General features: G+C 38.4%; 1 protein-coding gene across 10 annotated transcripts in view; it reads right to left on the bottom strand.

The window, feature by feature from the left end:
* Window positions 1–15,508, bottom strand: part of Lrrcc1 (leucine rich repeat and coiled-coil domain containing 1) — a 38,897-nt gene extending 23,389 nt beyond the window's left edge. For 4 of the 10 annotated variants that reach the window (XR_001783753.2, XR_387522.4, XR_003954391.1 and 1 more), the window contains exons 1-9: window positions 15,248–15,496; window positions 13,066–13,271; window positions 12,731–12,796; window positions 11,893–12,060; window positions 9,466–9,641; window positions 9,156–9,359; window positions 3,578–3,774; window positions 1,876–2,023; window positions 1,014–1,162 (exon numbers count right to left, since the gene is read on the bottom strand). Coding sequence is in view for 6 of the 10 variants with exons in the window: in NM_028915.3 (NP_083191.2) it covers window positions 1,014–1,162; window positions 1,876–2,023; window positions 3,578–3,774; window positions 9,156–9,359; window positions 9,466–9,641; window positions 11,893–12,060; window positions 12,731–12,796; window positions 13,066–13,271; window positions 15,248–15,336 (1,403 nt within the window). In the remaining 4 variants the exon portion in view is untranslated. Of the gene's footprint in view, window positions 1–1,013; window positions 1,163–1,875; window positions 2,024–2,752; window positions 3,555–3,577; window positions 3,775–9,155; window positions 9,360–9,465; window positions 9,642–11,892; window positions 12,061–12,730; window positions 12,797–13,065; window positions 13,272–15,247 lie in introns of those variants that run through there. The other 6 variants (NM_028915.3, NM_001163579.1, XM_030252826.1 and 3 more) reach the window with 4 other exon arrangements.
* Window positions 15,509–17,853: the final 2,345 nt, after the last annotated feature.

The following is a 17,853-nucleotide window of genomic DNA, read 5'->3' as shown; positions in this document are numbered from 1 at the left end:
GGCTCGGATTAGTTCATTTTAGTTTCTATGTGAACCTCGTGAACCAGTCATTGTGATATGTTATTGTATTATTAGCTCGGGTTATCAGTTCATACCTTCTCCAAATCCTTGAAGCAGTTAAATGGATGATATAACTCTAATTTGTGGAAGAATCTCATGAATTAATACTGAGCTAAAGTAGTTCAACCTTTACCAACTATAATTTTTAGGATATATGTACACACTCACATATACACAGACATATATGTATTTATGTATGTATCCATCAACTGCTCTATGATGGTAATTTCTTCAATTCTATTAATACCATTAATACCATTGGGTGAATAGGAGACTGAGTAGATAAGAAAAATTAAGAAAAGAATTAAGGAACTTGGCCTATGTAGTACCAAAGCTAACACAGGAAATGAATATGTTAAAAGAGACTAGGACTCATACCTTAAAGAGAAATTTGCCAGTGCCAGCCCTTTTTACAGATATGGCACTCTACAAAGCATGTTCCCACCACCAAAGCACTAAATCTACAAATCAATGAAATTCACATATATGCATTTTCCTAACTATCACTATTTTAAACCAAGGCCAAACCCAGTAATCTTCATGCTCTGAGAGACATCTTCAGGCTCATATCTTTCCTTATTTTTTCTTAACTTATTCGCTCATATATTATATCCAGAGTCCTGTTTATTCTTCCTGCCCACCCAGTACCCCCCCTCCAATCCACTCCTCTGAAAAGTGCAGGCCTCCCAGAGATATATCAACCAAACACAGCATATCAAGTTCCAGAAAGACTAGGCATCTCCCTCATATCAAGGCTGGACAAGGCAACCCAGGAAGAGGAAACATGTCCCACAGCTCAGATTCAGACAGGCACCCTGGTTGTCAGTGTAGTGATCCCCCTATGAGCCTAAGTTAGTTGATTCTGTGGGTGTTCTTGTGGTGTCCTTGGCTCCTCTGGTCAAGGTCCTTCCCTCCCGTCTTCTGCAGGATTTAGAGTCACAGTGTTGCCTTACCTATCTGTGGTAATGAGAGCCTGGCTGTGAACATCTTTTTTCTCATCTGCTTGCTTATGTAGCTCATCGATATAATCCATAAGTTTCTTTTCCGTTTGCTCAGCTTTCCACCGCATCTCTCTCTCTTGGTCTAACTGTTCCACGAGGGACTAAGAGAAACCAGCAATGCTTCATGAACTTGGAAAAAGTCAGCAAACTTCTCACTGCCCCAGCTGTTTCATTTATTTTACAGTAATTGTTAAAAAGTCACAATGAGAATTACAGTAATGGACATAAAGCACAGAGAAGAGAGTAGATATTGCTGGGTACATAATCATTTCAAATGCATGTTAGTTGGTACCGTCATGACAATTATAGAGGGCAATCCTATTATTAGATTATATTTTTTACAGTAAATAGTTGAATATAATAACCAGTACTCTAACATGTAAAATGTGGGCAAGCTAACTAATCTATTCAGCGAGTCTTGAATATTTAAAATAATTTCAGCATCTCTGAATCCTTTTCCAAAATTGGGTTTCATGACAACTAACAAGACAGTATAAAGAATATTTCTTTGAGAAAATGCATAGATTTATTTTGTTATTTGAAGAGGTTCAGTATCCCGCCTCAAAGTAGGAACTATCAGTTTGGGAAACAGGAAGTGCAATTTTCCTAATGTAACATCATTTCAACTGATGTAGTAAATGTAAAAGCAGTAACAGTACACAAAATCTGGGAACTGGGAAGGGTAAAATTAGCTAATTTTCATCACTCTGATAAAACTACAAACAACATTTATTGCTCATAAAAAATGGTTAACTTTCTAGGACTTTGTACTGAGTCTAAGATTTTTAAGTCTTCTTAATTCTCTAAAGCATACCCGGTAGGTGCTGTTGTCCGAGAAGTTCTTGTCTACTTTAATTACGCCAGTCTTCTGCTCATCTAAGTCTCGTAAGTTATTACAGTTTACTAAAGATGATCTTACATATAAATCTCTAAGGTAAGGCTGTCTCATTTTACGATTACAACTGCAAAGAATAAAAGGCAGAAAATAATCAAAAATACAATTTATGTTTCTCAATACAAAAACCTATAGCCACATATCTAGTATTTAAAAAAAATATTAATGAAGGGGCTAGAGAGATGGCTCAGCAGTAAACCCTACTGGCTACTCTTCCAACGAAACTGGGTTCAATTCCCAGCACTCACATGGCAACTCATAACCATCTGTAACCCAGTCCCAGGGGATCGGATGCCCTCTTCTGTCATTAGCAGGCACCTGGACATGGTGCAGACATATATGCAGGTAAAACACCTATACCAATATAATAAATAATTGTTTTAACAAAAAATGTAATAGTTAACTTAGCTAATTCATGAAGTTTATAAGGGATGTGATTTGCTGATTCACTATTTAGAGTCTTAAGAGTTTAAAAAAAAGATAATCATTCTATGTGTGTAGTGTTTAACACATTCATGATGAAATTCACTATGATCATATAATAGAAAAATTTGAAAATAATGCTTTAATTACCCAATGGCACTTAACAGTTTAAAATTGATACAATATACTAGAGTAAACAGAGTCTATCAGTAGTTAGAATAAAAAGAAATTCATGGGCATATACTAACTAAAAAGGAATGAATGATTTTTTTTTAATACATGAAATTTTATACATGGATCACTAGAAGAATTCAAATAACCAATGAGTACATTTAAAAAAGAATTATGCAGGCAGAAAGTGGACTGTACTTACTCTGAAGTACATTCTTTTCTTAAGAGCTATCATGGTTGATACCCCAGCTATGAAAATACAGACATTAGATTTCTACATCTGCATGTCAAAAAATAGTCATTTTGTTGCCTCTGATCCTGGCTTAGTTGTACTGTTTAACTAAGCCTTGGCCTCCCAGCAAATCTGCCTACAGACAGAGTAGAGATTAGTCAAGCAAACTCAAGTGTATCAGCTTCACTTCCCATGCATGGCAAGTAATACAGTGGCCTTTTGTCTGGTACTATATATTAATTTCTCAAAGAGAAAACACTTTTATGAGTATACAATTCTCAAGTGTCTGCAGGGATTGGGTACTGAACCATCAGCAAACACCAAAATCTCTAAATTCTCACTTTATTATGTAAAATGGCATAGCACTTTTATACATAACACATTTGAGTATATATTAAACTATCTAGACAAACTTTAATAGCCAAAACCATATCTGGCATAATATCTAATAAAGCTAATTTATTATACTCTATTATTTAAGAAATAATGGCAAGAAAAGTTTTGCGAATGTTCAATCAGAAGTAATAATTTTAAACCTAGTAAATAGTTCATATTAGTAAAGATATAATTCTTTGATTTTATTTGATCAGAGGATGGTTGAATCCATGGATGCAGATATGGAGGATATGAGGGGCCAATTGCTGACCAAATCTGAGCTCCCAGGCTAAAAAGGAAAAAAAAAAAAAAACAACTTTGATGTCAGTAAACTGAGAAGTTTGTCATGAAACAGCAAGGAGCAAGCTAGTTACTACTAACTGTGTGCCTTATTTGGACTACTAAGACCAAAGCAAGTACCTTACAAAAGCACCATTGTTTTTATTGTGGTGCTTAATGGTTTGAATAGTTCTGGAATAATATGGGATTTTTGTTCTCCTGGGAACTTTTCTGCTGCACTCTCTTCTGTTTCCATAGTCACTTTCAGAAGTTATATCTGTGTCTCTTTTTGGTCTGAGGTCTTTCTCAGGAACATTATCTATTAAGGAATTATTAGTCTAGAATATAAAAAAAAGAAAGAAAGAAAGCCTGTTAAAAGTTCTGCTCAGTATAACTAATAAAATTTAATGCCTTCTTAAATATTAAGATACTTTATAAGATTAACGATTTATAAATTATGTATTTTTGAAACTGAAAACAAGAAACCCAACTCTGACACAGGAGAAAAACGGGCAGGGGGAGAAGAGTTTTTAGTAACTCAATTCTGGGAAAATGAAAAAGAAAACAAAAACAGTAAAAGATAAAACTATTTAAAGACTTCAGAAGTGGAGCATATTAATATCGAATAAAATCAACTTTCAACCAAAAGTTACCAAAAAAATTAAGGAAGGACACTTCATACTCATCAAAGGAAAAAAAAATCTACCAAGAAAAATTCAGAACATCTATGCTCCAAACGCAAGGGTACTTACATTCATAAAAAAAACTTTACTAAAGCTCGAAGCACACATTGTACCTCACACAATAATAGTGGGAGACTTCAACACCCCACTCTCATCAATAGACAGGTCATCGAAATAGAAACTAAATAGAGACACAGCGAAACTAACAGAAGTTATGAACCAAATGCTTTTAACAGATATCTAGACAACATTTCATCCTAAAACAAAGAATATACCTTCTTCTCAATACCTCATGGTACCGTCTCTAAAACTGACCATACAATCAACCACTAAACAGGCCTCAACAAATAAAAGAAGACTGAAATAATATCATGAATCCTATCAGGTCACCAAAAACTAAGTCTTGTATTCAATAACAACAAAAACAACAGAAAGCCCACATAAACATGGAAGCTAAACAATGTTCTACTCAACAATAATTTGGTCAAGGAAGAAATAAAGAAATTAAAGACTTTTTCGAATTTAATAAAAATGAAGGCACAACATACCCAAACTTACGGGACACAATGAAAGCAGCGCCAAGAGGAAAACTCATAGCTCTGAGTGCCTCAAAAAAGAAACTGGAGAGAGCATACACTAGCAGCTTGACAGCACATCTGAAAACTCTAGAACAAAACGAAGCAAATACACCCAAGAGGAGTAGACAGCAGAAAATAAGCAAACCCAGGGCTGAAATCAACCAAGTAGAAACAAAAAGAACTATACAGAGAATCAGTAAAACCAGGAACTGGTTCTTTGAGAAAATCAACAAGATAAATAATCCCTTAGCTAGACTAACAGGAGGGCACAGAGACTGAAACCAAATTAACAAAATCAGAAATGAAAAGGGAGACATAACAACAGAAACCGAGAATATCCATTAGATCCTACTACAAAAGCCTATCTTCAACAAAACTGGAAAATCTGTAGGAAATGGACAATTTTCTAGATAGATACTAGGTACCAAAGTTAAATCAGGATCAGATAAGTGATCTAAACAGTCCCATAACCCCTAACGAAATAGAAGCAGTCATTAAAGTCTCCCAACCAAAAAAATCCCAGGACCAGATGAGTTTAGTGCAGAATTCTATCAGACCGTCAAAAAAGACCTAATAGGAATACTCTTCAAACTATAAGGTACAGTACCCAATTTGCTCTACGAAGCCACAGTTGCACTGATACCAAAACTAACAAAGAAAGAGAACTTCAGACCAATTTCCCTTATGAATATCAATGCACAAATACTCAATAAAATTCTCAGAATCAGAATCCAAGAATTCATCAAAACAATCATTCACCATGATCAAGTAGTCTTCATCCCAGGGATGCAGGGATGGATCAATATACAGAAATCCATCAACATAATCCACTACATAAACAAATTCAAAGGGGAGGGGAGAAAACATGATCATCTCAGTAGATGCTGAGAAAGCATTTGACAAAATTCAATACCCATTCATGGTAAAACTCTTGGAAAGATCAGGAATTCAAGGCCCATACCTAAACATTGTAAAAGCAACATAAAGCAAACCAGTAGCCAACATCAAACTAAATGGAAACTTGAAACAATCCCACTAAAATCAGGGACTAGACAAGGCTGCCCACTCTCTCCCTATCTATTCAATACAATACTTGAAGTCCTAGCCAGTGCAATTAGATAACAAAAGGAGGTCAAAGGAATACAAATTGAAAAGGAAGAAGTCAAAATATCACTATTTGAAGATATGATAGTATACTTAAGTGACCCCAACAATTCCATCAGACAACTGCTAAACCTGATAAACAACTTCAGCAAAGTGCATGGATACAAAATAACTCAAGCAAATCTGTAGCCTTCCTCTATTCAAAGGATAAACAGGCTGAGAAAGAAATTAGGGAAATGACACCCTTTTCAATAGACACAAGTAAGATAAAATACCTTGGTGTGACTCTAAGAAAACAAGAGGAAGATCTGTATGACAAGAAATTCAAGTCTCTGAAGAAAGAAATTGAAGAAGATCTCAGAAGATGGAAAGATCTCCCATGCTCATGGATTGGCAGGATTAATACAGTAAAAGTGACCATCATGGTGAAAGCAATCTACAGATTCAATGCAATCCCCACCAAAATTCCAACTCAATTCTTCATAGACTTAGAAAGAGAAATTTTCAAATTCATTTGGGATAACAAAAATCCAGGATAATTAAAATTATTCTCAACAATAAAAGAACTTTTGGGGGAATGACCATCCCTGACCTCAAGCTGTATTACAGTGCAACAGTGATAAAAACTGCATGGTACAGTGACAGACAGGTAGATCAATGGAACAGAAAACAAAGGCCCAGAATTGAACCCACACACGGATGGTCACTTGATCTTTGACAATGGAGCTAAAATCATCTACTGGTAAAAAGACAGCATTTTCAACAAATAGTGCTGGAACAACTGGAGGTCGGTATGTAGAAGAATGCAAATGGATCCATTATTGTCTCCTTGTACAAAGCTCAAGTCCAAGTGGTCCAAGCACCTCCACCCAAAACTAGATACATTGAAACTAAGAGAAGAGAAAGTGAGGAAGAGCCTGGAACACATAGGCACAGGGGAAAATTTTCTGAAAAGAACACCAGTGGCTTATGCTCTAAGATCAACGATCGACAAATGTGACCTCATAAAATTACAAAGCTTCTGTAAGGCAAACACTGTCAATAGGATAAAATGGCAACCAACAGACTGGGAAAACATTTTTACCACTCCTACATCCAATATATACAAAGAACTCAAGAAGGTAGACTCCAGAGACCCAAATAACCCTATTAAAAATGGGGAACAGAGCTAACAGAGAATTCTCAACTGAGGAATATTGAAGAGCTGTGAAGCACCTAAAGAAATGTTCAACATCCTTAGTCATCAAGGAAATGCAAATCAAAAAAACCCTGAGATTCCACCTCACACTAGTCAGAATGGCTAAGATCAAAAACTCAGGTGACCACAGATGTTGGTGAGGATGTGGAGAAAGAAGAACACTCCTCCATTGTTGGTGGGATTGCAAGCTGGGACAATCACTCTGGAAATCACTCTGGGGGTTCCTTAGAAAATTGGACATGGCTAAGATAAAAAACTCAGGTGACCAGAGATGTTGGTGAGGATGTGGAGAAAGAAGAACACTCCTTCATTGTTGGTGGGATTGCAAGCTGGGACAATCACTCTGGAAATCACTCTGGGGGTTCCTTAGAAAATTGGACATAGTATGACCTGAGGACTTAGCTATATCACTCCTGGGCATATACCCAAAAGATGCTCCAACATATAACAAGGATACATGCTCCACTATGTTCATAGAAGCCTTATTTATAATAGCTAGAAGCTGGAAACAACCCAGATATCCTTCAACAGAGGAATGGATACAGAAAATGTGGTACATTTACACAATGGAGTACCACTCAGATATTAAAAACAATGAATTTATGAAATTCTTAGGCAAATTGATTAAATTAGAAAGTATCTCTACTGAGGTCACAAAAAGTCACAAAAGAACGCACATGGTATGCACTCTCTGTTAAGTGGATATTAGCTCAAAAGCTAGGAATACCCAAGGTATAATTCACAGACCACATGAAACTCAAGAAGTGTGGATGTTTCAGTCCTTCTTAGAAGGAGGAACAAATACTCAAGGGAGGAAATATGGAGACAAAGTGTGGAGCAGAGACTGAAGGAAAGGCTATCTAGAGACTGCCCCACCTGGGCTTCCATCCCATATATAGACACCTAACCTAGACACTACTGCTGGTGCCAATAAGTGCTTGCTGACAGGAGTCTGATATATCTGTCTCCTGAAAGGCTCTGTATTTGTCTGCCAGAGCCTGACAAATACAGAGGCGGATGCTCACAGCCAACCATTGGACTGAGCACAGGGTCCCCAATGGAGGAGTTAGAGAAAGGACTGAAGGAGCTGAACGGGTTTACAACCCATAGGAGGAACAATAATATCAGCCAACCAGACCTCCTAGAGTTCTCAGGGACTGAACCACCAACCAAAGTGGAGGGACCCATGGCTCCTGCCGCATATGTAGCAGAGGATGACCTTGTTGGACATCAATGGTAGTAGAGGCTCTTGGTCCTGGGAAGGCTCGATAACCCAGTTTAGGTGAATGGCAGGCTGGGGTAGCAGGAGTGGGTGTGTGGGGGAGCACCCTCATAGAAGCAGGGAGAGGGAGGATGGGATAGGGGGTTTCTGGAGGGGGAAACCAGAAAGGGGATAACATTTGAATTATAAATAAATAAAATATCCAACCAAGAAACAAACAAAGAATCAAAAAAAAAAATCCTAACAGCATCTAAGAGTCCTCCTATTTAACAATTCAGCTTTCAAGATATATTCCAAGTCTTCACTAGGAAGGTTTATTATGAAAAAGACAAATCAGAGTCAAGTATGGTGGTATATGACTGTAATCCCAGAATCCCAGAAGCAGAGGCAAGACGTCAAGGTCATCTGTGTTATACAGTAAAGCCTCATCTTAAAAAACTAAAGCAACTAAGGAAGAAAAAACTAGAATCCTCATGAATTGTCATTAGGGACAGAGAATGTTGCAGCAACTCTGAAAAATCTAGCAGTTCCCCAAAACACAAGCTAGGGACAAGCAACTGCACATGTGGGTATACAGCCAAGAGAATTCAAAACCACATCCCATTAAAAAGCTCAATAGTAGTAGTATTATAGAAGTACCATTCAGCTTCCAGAGTAAAACTAGTCAAGTGTCTATGAACTGATATCACATACACAAAATAAGAAAATACTATTGGCAATACAGGTACTGACACTCATGAAGGCAGGCAACAAAGAAAATGAGTGAAAAACATCTCCCATTGTTTTCTGCCACTGTTACTGTATATAATTCTACTTCTGTAAAGAAAACATACAGATACAATCAATCTGATGATTCTGGTTGGTCAACTTATGTACAATTTCTACTTTATACTTTCTTAGCTATTTTTTCTTCAATAAAATAAAGATAAATTACTTCATTGAGAAGCTGTAGGATTTGGTCATCTAATTTCTGAAGTTTCACCTCATTCTGAAAGTCGTTTTCCTGATTAATTTTTTCTGGTTCAGAAGATGGACACACAGATAAAAGTGAGGCTAAAACATTGTCTTCTGGTGTACTTTTAAATTCCTTCAAAGAAGGCAACACATCCATTGGTGGTGCTGACACATCATCATTGACCTACGACAGAGAAACAAACCAAAGGTCTTTAAAGTTCTTGTTCTGACACATTAACTCCTGACACATTAACCTATCATTTCTCTTAGAAAAACCATCAATACTTTACCTCATCTTCACTTATATTCAGGGGGGAATCAGAAGAAACTAAGTTATCCAAAAGTCCTTCTAAGCACTGTAGATGGGATGAGTTTATTTCTTCCAAGCTTACTGGCTCTCCAAATATATTCTTGCAATCTAAGATTCTCAGTTGTGGTAAAGTCTGGAGAATGATTGCTCGGTACCCTTGGAAACAAAGAATTCAAAATCAAAGCATAAATACTTTAAGAGATTATGTCTAAAGCCAACCAAGCTACTAGGTATCTTGCCTGAACAGGAATAAACATTATGAACTCAACAACTTCAACATGCAGTCTGTAAATACAGAAGAGGCAGCGCGGTCCTGCCTCATCCCAAGCACCATTCCTGACCGTCAGATCCCTGAACCGTATGGTGTGAAAGATCACCTCAACGTGATACACACATTCTACGCTGAGAAAGAAGATAAACAGGGCTTTTGCTTAGTTTAATATGCTCATCATAAGATGAATCAAAATTGTAATTAAGAGTGGTAGAATTCCTCATGGTGAGCCATTAAGGAAGTATCTCACTTTTCTTCTTAATTGCACTTCACTAATATCAGGATCATGTACTGAAAAAAAAATATATCCACTTTTCTTAACAATTAAACGAGAAATCTGTCCAATTAACATTGCATTTGTACGCAACCAATGACCCAGATTCTCTGAAAGAGCAAGCAGTCAGTGCTCTTAACGATCACACCATCTCTTTAACCTCTCAATCAATCCCTTCCTTTCTTTGGTGTGTGTAGATCATGGGACAACTTGTGGGAGTCATTTCTCTTCTTTCGCCACGGGGATCCCAGGAACCGAGCTCTGGTCATCAGGCTTGGTGGCAAGCTCCACCATCTCACTAACACTCAGGCAACTTCGTTACTAACTCTTCCTCAAGAGGATCGATTAAGTGATTGGGAAGACCCCAAAAGACAGAGCGCAATTAGGGCTAGAACTTTAAGATTTATTTTACGCATTTGGGTGTTGCTTCTATATGTATGTGCCACATGTATGCTTGGTGACTATAAAGTAAAAAGGGGGCATTAGATCACCTGCAGTTATGTATAGTTATGAGCCACCATATGGCTGCTGGAAAGTTAACCTGTAAGTTTAACCTTTCAAAAGACACGTTTATTAATGATACAATGAATTCACATGGCATAAAACTCAAAAGCTACAAAATAGAGCTTCACCAATACATTCCTGCTTTTAAGTCCTGTTATCGGGAGTTCCTGTGCAATCTCCTAGCTGTCATATATATTAATATATAGGTATGCTATATTTAAATACGTATGTAATATAAAGGGTGGTGTTAAATAATACTTGCTTTTGTTTCTCTTAGTAGCTGGGGGTAAAGGACCATCAGTGGATATAAATACTCTACTTTCTTTTTTCATGGTGACATAATATTACAATAAATATAACTGTGATGGTTTGAATAAAAACAACTAAGGACCATAGGTTCATAGGGCTTAGCATTATTAAGAGGTGTGGTCTTCTTGGGTAGATATGGTTTTGTTGGAAGAAGTGCATCACTAGGAGCTGGGTTTTGAGGTTTCATATGCTTAAGCTCTACCCTGTGTGGCTCACATTCTCCCCCTGCTGCCTATGGATCCAGAGGTAGAACTCTCAGCTACTTCTCCAGCACCATGTCTACCTGCATGTCACCATTCTTTCTGCCTGAGTATAACGGACTAAACCTCTGAACTGTAAGCCAGTCCCAATTAAAGGTATTTCCTTTATCCTCGGATATATTAAGAGAAAGGAAAGTAAGGAAATGTTGCCATGGTCATGGTGTCTCTTCACAGCAGTAAAGCCACAACTAAGACAAAACCATAGTCAGAAAAAATTGAAATATTCACCATCAAATATATAAATTATCTAAATAACACCACCAAACTATTTACCCTGCTGGGGATGCAGCTCACTTAGTAGAGTGTTTGCCTCGGTGCATAATATCTAGGTTCAATTCCCATGGTGCCTTGGATTCAATTCCCATGGTGCCTTGGGTTCAAGTCACAGGACCACTTAACTGGGCAGAGGTGCATGGCTATGATTCCAGCACTCAAGAGAGGAGGGAGGTTCATGCTTATCCTGTACTACACATTAAATCGAAGCCAGCCTAGGCTGTAAGAGATACTGTCTCAGGGAAAAAGGGAAGGAAGCAAGGAAGGGAGGGAGGAAGGAAGGAAGGAAGGAAGGAATTAAGTGGGAGGGAATCCTACATACTTTACAAACAGAAGCAATTCAGTTTCTGTCCAATAAATTCTTTCTAATCATGTTTTCTTAAACACACACACACAGAGACATATTTATATAATATATATGGAACTCTTAAGAGGAAAATGAAGGGGTCATAACTTCAGGAAATAAATGCTTTCACATTTATGTATTAGAAATGTATTTAGTTAACCATTTCATACCTGGTATAAGGCAGATAGGATTACCTTCTCCATCTTTCTCTAAAATAAGATTGGTTAGGAAGTGCAATCCTACTGTACACTGAAGTAAGTGATGGATGCTATCTATATAATTACTATGGAGGTCAATATATCTAAGTTTATACTTTAGTCCATGAAGGGGCATCAACCCTGCAACAGGAAAAGAAATGTTTTAAGGCAAAGAAACAGCATATGAGGATAATTAGTGAAATTCTGTTACTTCTAACAAGTAATTCTAAAAATTGTAAATCACTTAATAAAAAAACATAATAATTTCAAAATCTTCTTAGACATGTAGAACATATGAAAAACCAATTTTACTTTTAAGATCCAAGTCCCTGGGATCATTCATCTCAATATTGTGTAATGTAGTAGTCACTAGTTGCTTTTATATTGAAATTAATATTTAATTAAATATCCAGTACCACTGTCAAATCTCAAGTCAACAGTCACATCTGGCTACTGGTAGCCACATGTGAGAGGGCACCAAAGTTTCCATCACATCTGCCATTCTACTGGAGCTGCCCCTTTCTATGTGAGCAGAGTGCGTAATCTTTGAAGATTAAGCAGGACCCCCCTAAAGTAGGTTTTCCTCACTGTAGCTTTTTTTTTTTTTTTTTGCTACTGATCATACTCGTCTTCATTTCTGTGTTTTACTCAGGTAATATTTTGGCAGCAACAAAAGTTTTAATAGAAGTACATCACTTAGATAAAACACTTGGTCAAAACATCATTATTCTTTGCAGTTTTCCAACAATGGGCTAAGTCCTCATAGCCTGCAAACTTTCAGCATTATAGAAATATAAACAAGTCGACTTACCACTAAGATCATTTATGTGATTATAAGACAAGTTCAGTTTAGTCAGATTAACCAGTGCTTCAAGTCCTAAAAAGGAGGGGGGAAAGTAACATAGCCTTTATAAGGTTTAAAGAAAGAAACAGCCTTGTTTCACATTGATAGTGAAATCAACGGCCATTTTTGGAGTTATTTAACTATTTAAACAGACAGTTTTATGGGAAAAAATTACATAGGTAGTTTTACCGTCAATTTTCAAAAGTTTATGATTCTTTTAATTCAACTCATTGAAAGAAAATACATAATTTTATATTTCATTTTTTTTTCTAATAAAATAACACATGTAATTGTTTACAAACCTTCCACTCTTGTGATCAAATTGCAGGACAAATTTAAAGTGCATAGCTTTGTCAGTGTGTTCAGGCCTTCAATTTGACTTATTTGATTAGATGACAGATCTAAATGTCGTAGGTTCCAAATGTGGTCAATGGATGAGATCTTGGAGATGTTATTACAATGCAAATTGATGGCATGAATGGATGAATCTAAAGATAACTCTGATATACTATAAAAGAAAATGTTGTAAAAACATATTTAAAAGGCATAACCAAACAGTTGCAATTAAGTACAATGACTATAATGAATATTTGCTCTACTCACTTTAGAAAAAAAACAATCTATCCTAGGCCCCCTTTCTTTCCTACCCAACTTGTGACCTTTTTGGTTGGATTGTTTTCATAATCAAGACCAACGTGTGCTGCCCAAACATCCTCGGATGTGCAGCCTTCTAGGCTTATCAAGGGAATATTCTTAGAGAAAACCCACCCTCTTCTGGTAGCTGAAAATGAGCAAGTTCAAGCTTTAAAGCTATTGTCTTAATTTTCAAACTCTTAAGCAGTTGGTGTATGGTTATGACAATTAAAGAGACCAAGAGTGACCTGGCATGAATCCAGATCCTATGCATGAGTTTATAACTTTCTTTACTCTCAATGATAGCTAGTTAGTCCAGAATGTAGTTTCCAAAAAACACAAAACACAAAACAAAACACCAAAAACCTTAATTATGTTTCTTGCTGGTGGAAAAGCTGAGGTCCTTTCTAACTGCAAGCTGGAATGCATTTTCTCTAAACTGAAATCATCTCTTTACTCCCACTACTACCACTTATAAATTGAGCATGCCGAGTAGAATGGTATTTCCATGGAACTACAGTGCACTGCTCAGAGATGCTAAAAGTAGTTCAGAATAGCACACACAATGTCAAGGGCATCTGTGGTAGATTTTTATGCTAGCTAGTATAAAGTTGCAGGAAACCTACTTATTGGCAGCAAGGAAACAGTTGCAAACCTCAAAACACCAATTTCTAAAGGTGTCTGAAGTATTTGCTGATTATCTGGCAATTACAGAATTATTTAGGGACAAATTTTGTGCTATTATATGCTCTTAATAGCAATCTGTTTTCTGACCTATCAGAAATCAATACTGTTGAATTTACTTGCTCACTAGTTACACTGTCAAGTTATATAATGTATCTAAAATATAAATTCCCAGAGTCATTGCTTACTAGAAGAAGAAAAACAAAACAAAACAAAACAAAAACGACCCTGCATAATTGCTGTGGTGATTAGTAATAACACATATAACATTCACATAGACATCATCCTCAAAGCGATAACCATTATTAAATATAAATGTAAGCATTCTTTTGAAAAAACCTCTTCGTTGGCAACCCTTAGATCAGGCCTGAGACTAAATTGTTTTCATTATATTATAAATACCACGGTTCTGATGGAGTAGAGCAGGCACCTCAACAAAGACAGAGAATATTGTAACAGAAATGCCTGGATCTCAGAAATAGCTAACTGGCCAGTGAAAAACAAGAGAGGGTCTAGGTTGAACTGGTAAGGCTCACAGAGTATGGAAAATCCAGGGGCCTGAAAAACCACTGAGCAGTCTCAGTAACATAAAACAGGGTCAGTAAGAGTTATATTTGGTACTTTCAACAACTGTATGGATATGTCTCTGATTGTGTCTTATGCAAAAGAACTTAAAAACGGGTGAGAACTGAGGCAAGAGATGTAAGCAGGGAGTAGAGAAGGCTTGCCTTGCTGCTTGCCCCACTTCTCAGGCTCCTGGAAGGAGACCAGGAAGAGCAACAGCTAGGGGGTGCGAAAGTGGGGGCGAGGAGAGGGGAAAGAGGAAGCTTGGGCTCAGCAGGTCCGTAAGAAAGAACCGCAGGTTGCGCTGGGTGGTGGAGAGAAAGGAACCCCGGGATCTGTGGAGAGGATGCGGAAGAACCCTGAGCTCAGCTGAGTGAGCCAGGAGGGATTCAGGGCTTGGCAGGGAGGAAGCCAGGGCAATGCTGGGAGGAGTAAGAGAAGCCCCGGGCCGTGCAGGGGGAACACAGAGAAACCCCGGGCTATGCTGGGGGACAGAGAGGAGCCCCAGACTGTGCTGGGAGGATGGGGAGGAACCCGCTTCCTGCACAAGCCCGGCTCTCCGAAGCCAGCCAACCCGAGGTCCAACCGGGTGGCGGCAGCTACCTGTGCAGGCCTTTGTCCATGAAACACACATCCCCGCAGCTGCTGTCGCCATCCTCCCGTTCGATTTCGCTACACACCGCCGCCTCCATGGTACCCGCGACGGGGAGTGGGTGTTAACCGGCGCCCAGCGCTGGGTCCCAGCTTGCTCACGCCTCCAAAAGCGGGAGCGGGGAGTGAGCAAGGGGCGGGGCGAGGACTCTAACCGCCTGCCGCACTTTCCCCGCCCTGCGCGGCCGCAAAGCAGGACAACGGCGCCGCTCAAAGAGGGCTTGACTTTTACGGCATCTGCCTTTAAAGTAAAGCCTTTCCATTTGTTGGTTTGGAATGAGTGGGCTACTGAACATTATTTATAGCCCACTGCCATATGGAGGCGTTTTTCTCAATAGTTTGCTTTTATACTTCGTGACGTGATCTTGCAGACATAGTAATGTTCCCCGTTTTTGGTCACTGAACTCCTGTTAAATCCTTAAGTATTTGTGCAATGCCTTTATTTATGTATGCTGGTCTCCCTGTGATGAGAAAAAAATGTTCAGCTTTTTAAAGAATTCGCTCAAGAGACACTCTTCAATGCCTCTGCAAAAGCAAACACTCCAAAGATACTTCACTGGGCTGTTTCAAGGTAGAGTTGGTGAGACAATGGTTTTTCCATTGTGGTATAAAATTTTTCTTTGGTAGGTGATGACAGTCATGACATAAGTTGACCCCCTTTCCCTCCCAACTGATAGACTGATCTCCTTTCAGGGACCTTATTTCCACAGTTCTTCAGAAAATCTCACAAAATGGTAGGGGATGTTCAGACTATGTTGAAAAAGATATTCTAACGATGCCAAAGAGTTTGTACACCTTTGTTAGTGCACACGTGTGGGAAAATATCCTGATGTTTTAGTTTTTTATACAGTGGGGACAACCTATCTACAGCCTCAAGGATGTGTAGCCGCCACACAAAGGCATTGCAAAGATAAGGAGACAGCCACCAAAATACAGTTTTCCTGGCTACCACATAAATAACTTGTTGGGGACAGCATACCATGACAGCGACTGCCCGCAGTAGGCCAGGATGGAGACATCTCAGTAGCCCACTGCAGCTCTTTGTAGAAAACAGTCGTTCCCACTTCTAATCTTATCCCTGAATAACAGCTGTATAGAATTCATTTGTGGGTGCCTGTCTTTCAGTTGGTCTTGGTGGGCATAATTATTCTATTATATCTGACTTTCTTATTTCTTTCTCCCTTCTGCTCTGGTGAATTCTGTGAAACTAGACGTTCCTTGATTCTTAAACAGTTAAAAATTGAGGCATAGGGACACAGCACAGCACAGTCCTAATGGTGCCTGCTGTGTGTTCTCATCTTGAAAACAATATAATAACTGAACAATGATAGTTCCAGATTAATGCTTGACTTGCAAAGAAAGTTTGAAGAAATTATTAGAAAATGAATTAGAGCCAACATTGGTATCCCAAGAAAGGAATAGTTTTTTTGAAATTATGAAATAAATTTTGCACAACATTTAAGAGTGGTTTCTGAATAAGAAAGTAAAGATACATAAAATTATATATTCGTAAACCTAAGTCAAAACACTGGGACTCTTAGGAAAGCCATTGTGTGCAATGTGCAAAAGCAGAAAGCTAGCAGAACTATTGAGTTAAGGGTTAACTTGATTCTTTCTGGCCACTGCCTGGCAGCTTTGCCCATGTCATTTATCATTAGAGCGTCACAAGAAAATGCAAGTAGCTGGCCTCATAGCTCTGAGCTCTGAAGTATAATAATTCAAAGATTAAAGGTTAAATAATGATAAGTTTACAATTATTGTTATTTTGGCTACAGGCCTGGGAATAGGGAACGCTTGAAACTTTGGGGAACAATTGTAATTCTTGATTCTTTGTGGGTGTGGTTATTCTTATGAATTTGATTTGACAATGATTATACAATGTCTTTTTTTCTATCTGCTTTTGGAGTATCAATAAAAGACTAGGGCAAGAGAAAGGCAAGAGAGCCATGAGCAGAACATGTGAAGAGTGAGTGAGGAAAGAATTCGAAATGTGTGTGAAAATGTGTGTGTGTGTGTGTGTGTGTGTGTGTGTGTGTGTGTGTGTGAAAGAAGAGTGCATGTGATGTGTGTGTGAGATGTGTGTGGAGAGTGTGTGTGTGTGAGTGAAAGGGGAATGAGTGAGGGGAGAATGTGAGATGTGTGTGGAAATGTGTGTGTGTGAGTGAAAGGGGAACGCACAGAGGTTATGTAGGAGTGTAAGAGTTTGAGGAAAGAAAAGCACACAGGAGAAAAAAGCAGAGTGTGTAAGAGAATGCAGGGTGTGTGCAACCTCAAGCTGCAAGTGGGCAAGAGAGAAAGAGAGCAGAGAGGAGAGAGGGAGAGAGGGAGAGAGGGAGAGAGGGAGAGAGGGAGAGAGGGGAGGGGAGGGGAGGGGAAGAGGAGGAGGAGGAAGAGGAGGAGGAGGAGGAGGAAGAGGAGGAGGAGGAGGAGGAGAAGGAGGAGAGAGGATAGTAACTTTAAGCCTTGAAAAATTGCCTGTCAGTTTTTACCCAAAATGTTGTCTGTGTCTATTTATTATGTGCATTCTAGATATTCCTGCTTCCAATTGAGTACACCGA

Source organism: Mus musculus, chromosome 3, assembly GCF_000001635.26.
Source record: "Mus musculus strain C57BL/6J chromosome 3, GRCm38.p6 C57BL/6J".
Taxonomy (NCBI): domain Eukaryota; kingdom Metazoa; phylum Chordata; class Mammalia; order Rodentia; family Muridae; genus Mus; species Mus musculus.
The sequence above is the reverse complement of the archived record's forward strand: the minus strand, read 5'-3'. Positions and strand labels throughout refer to the sequence as shown.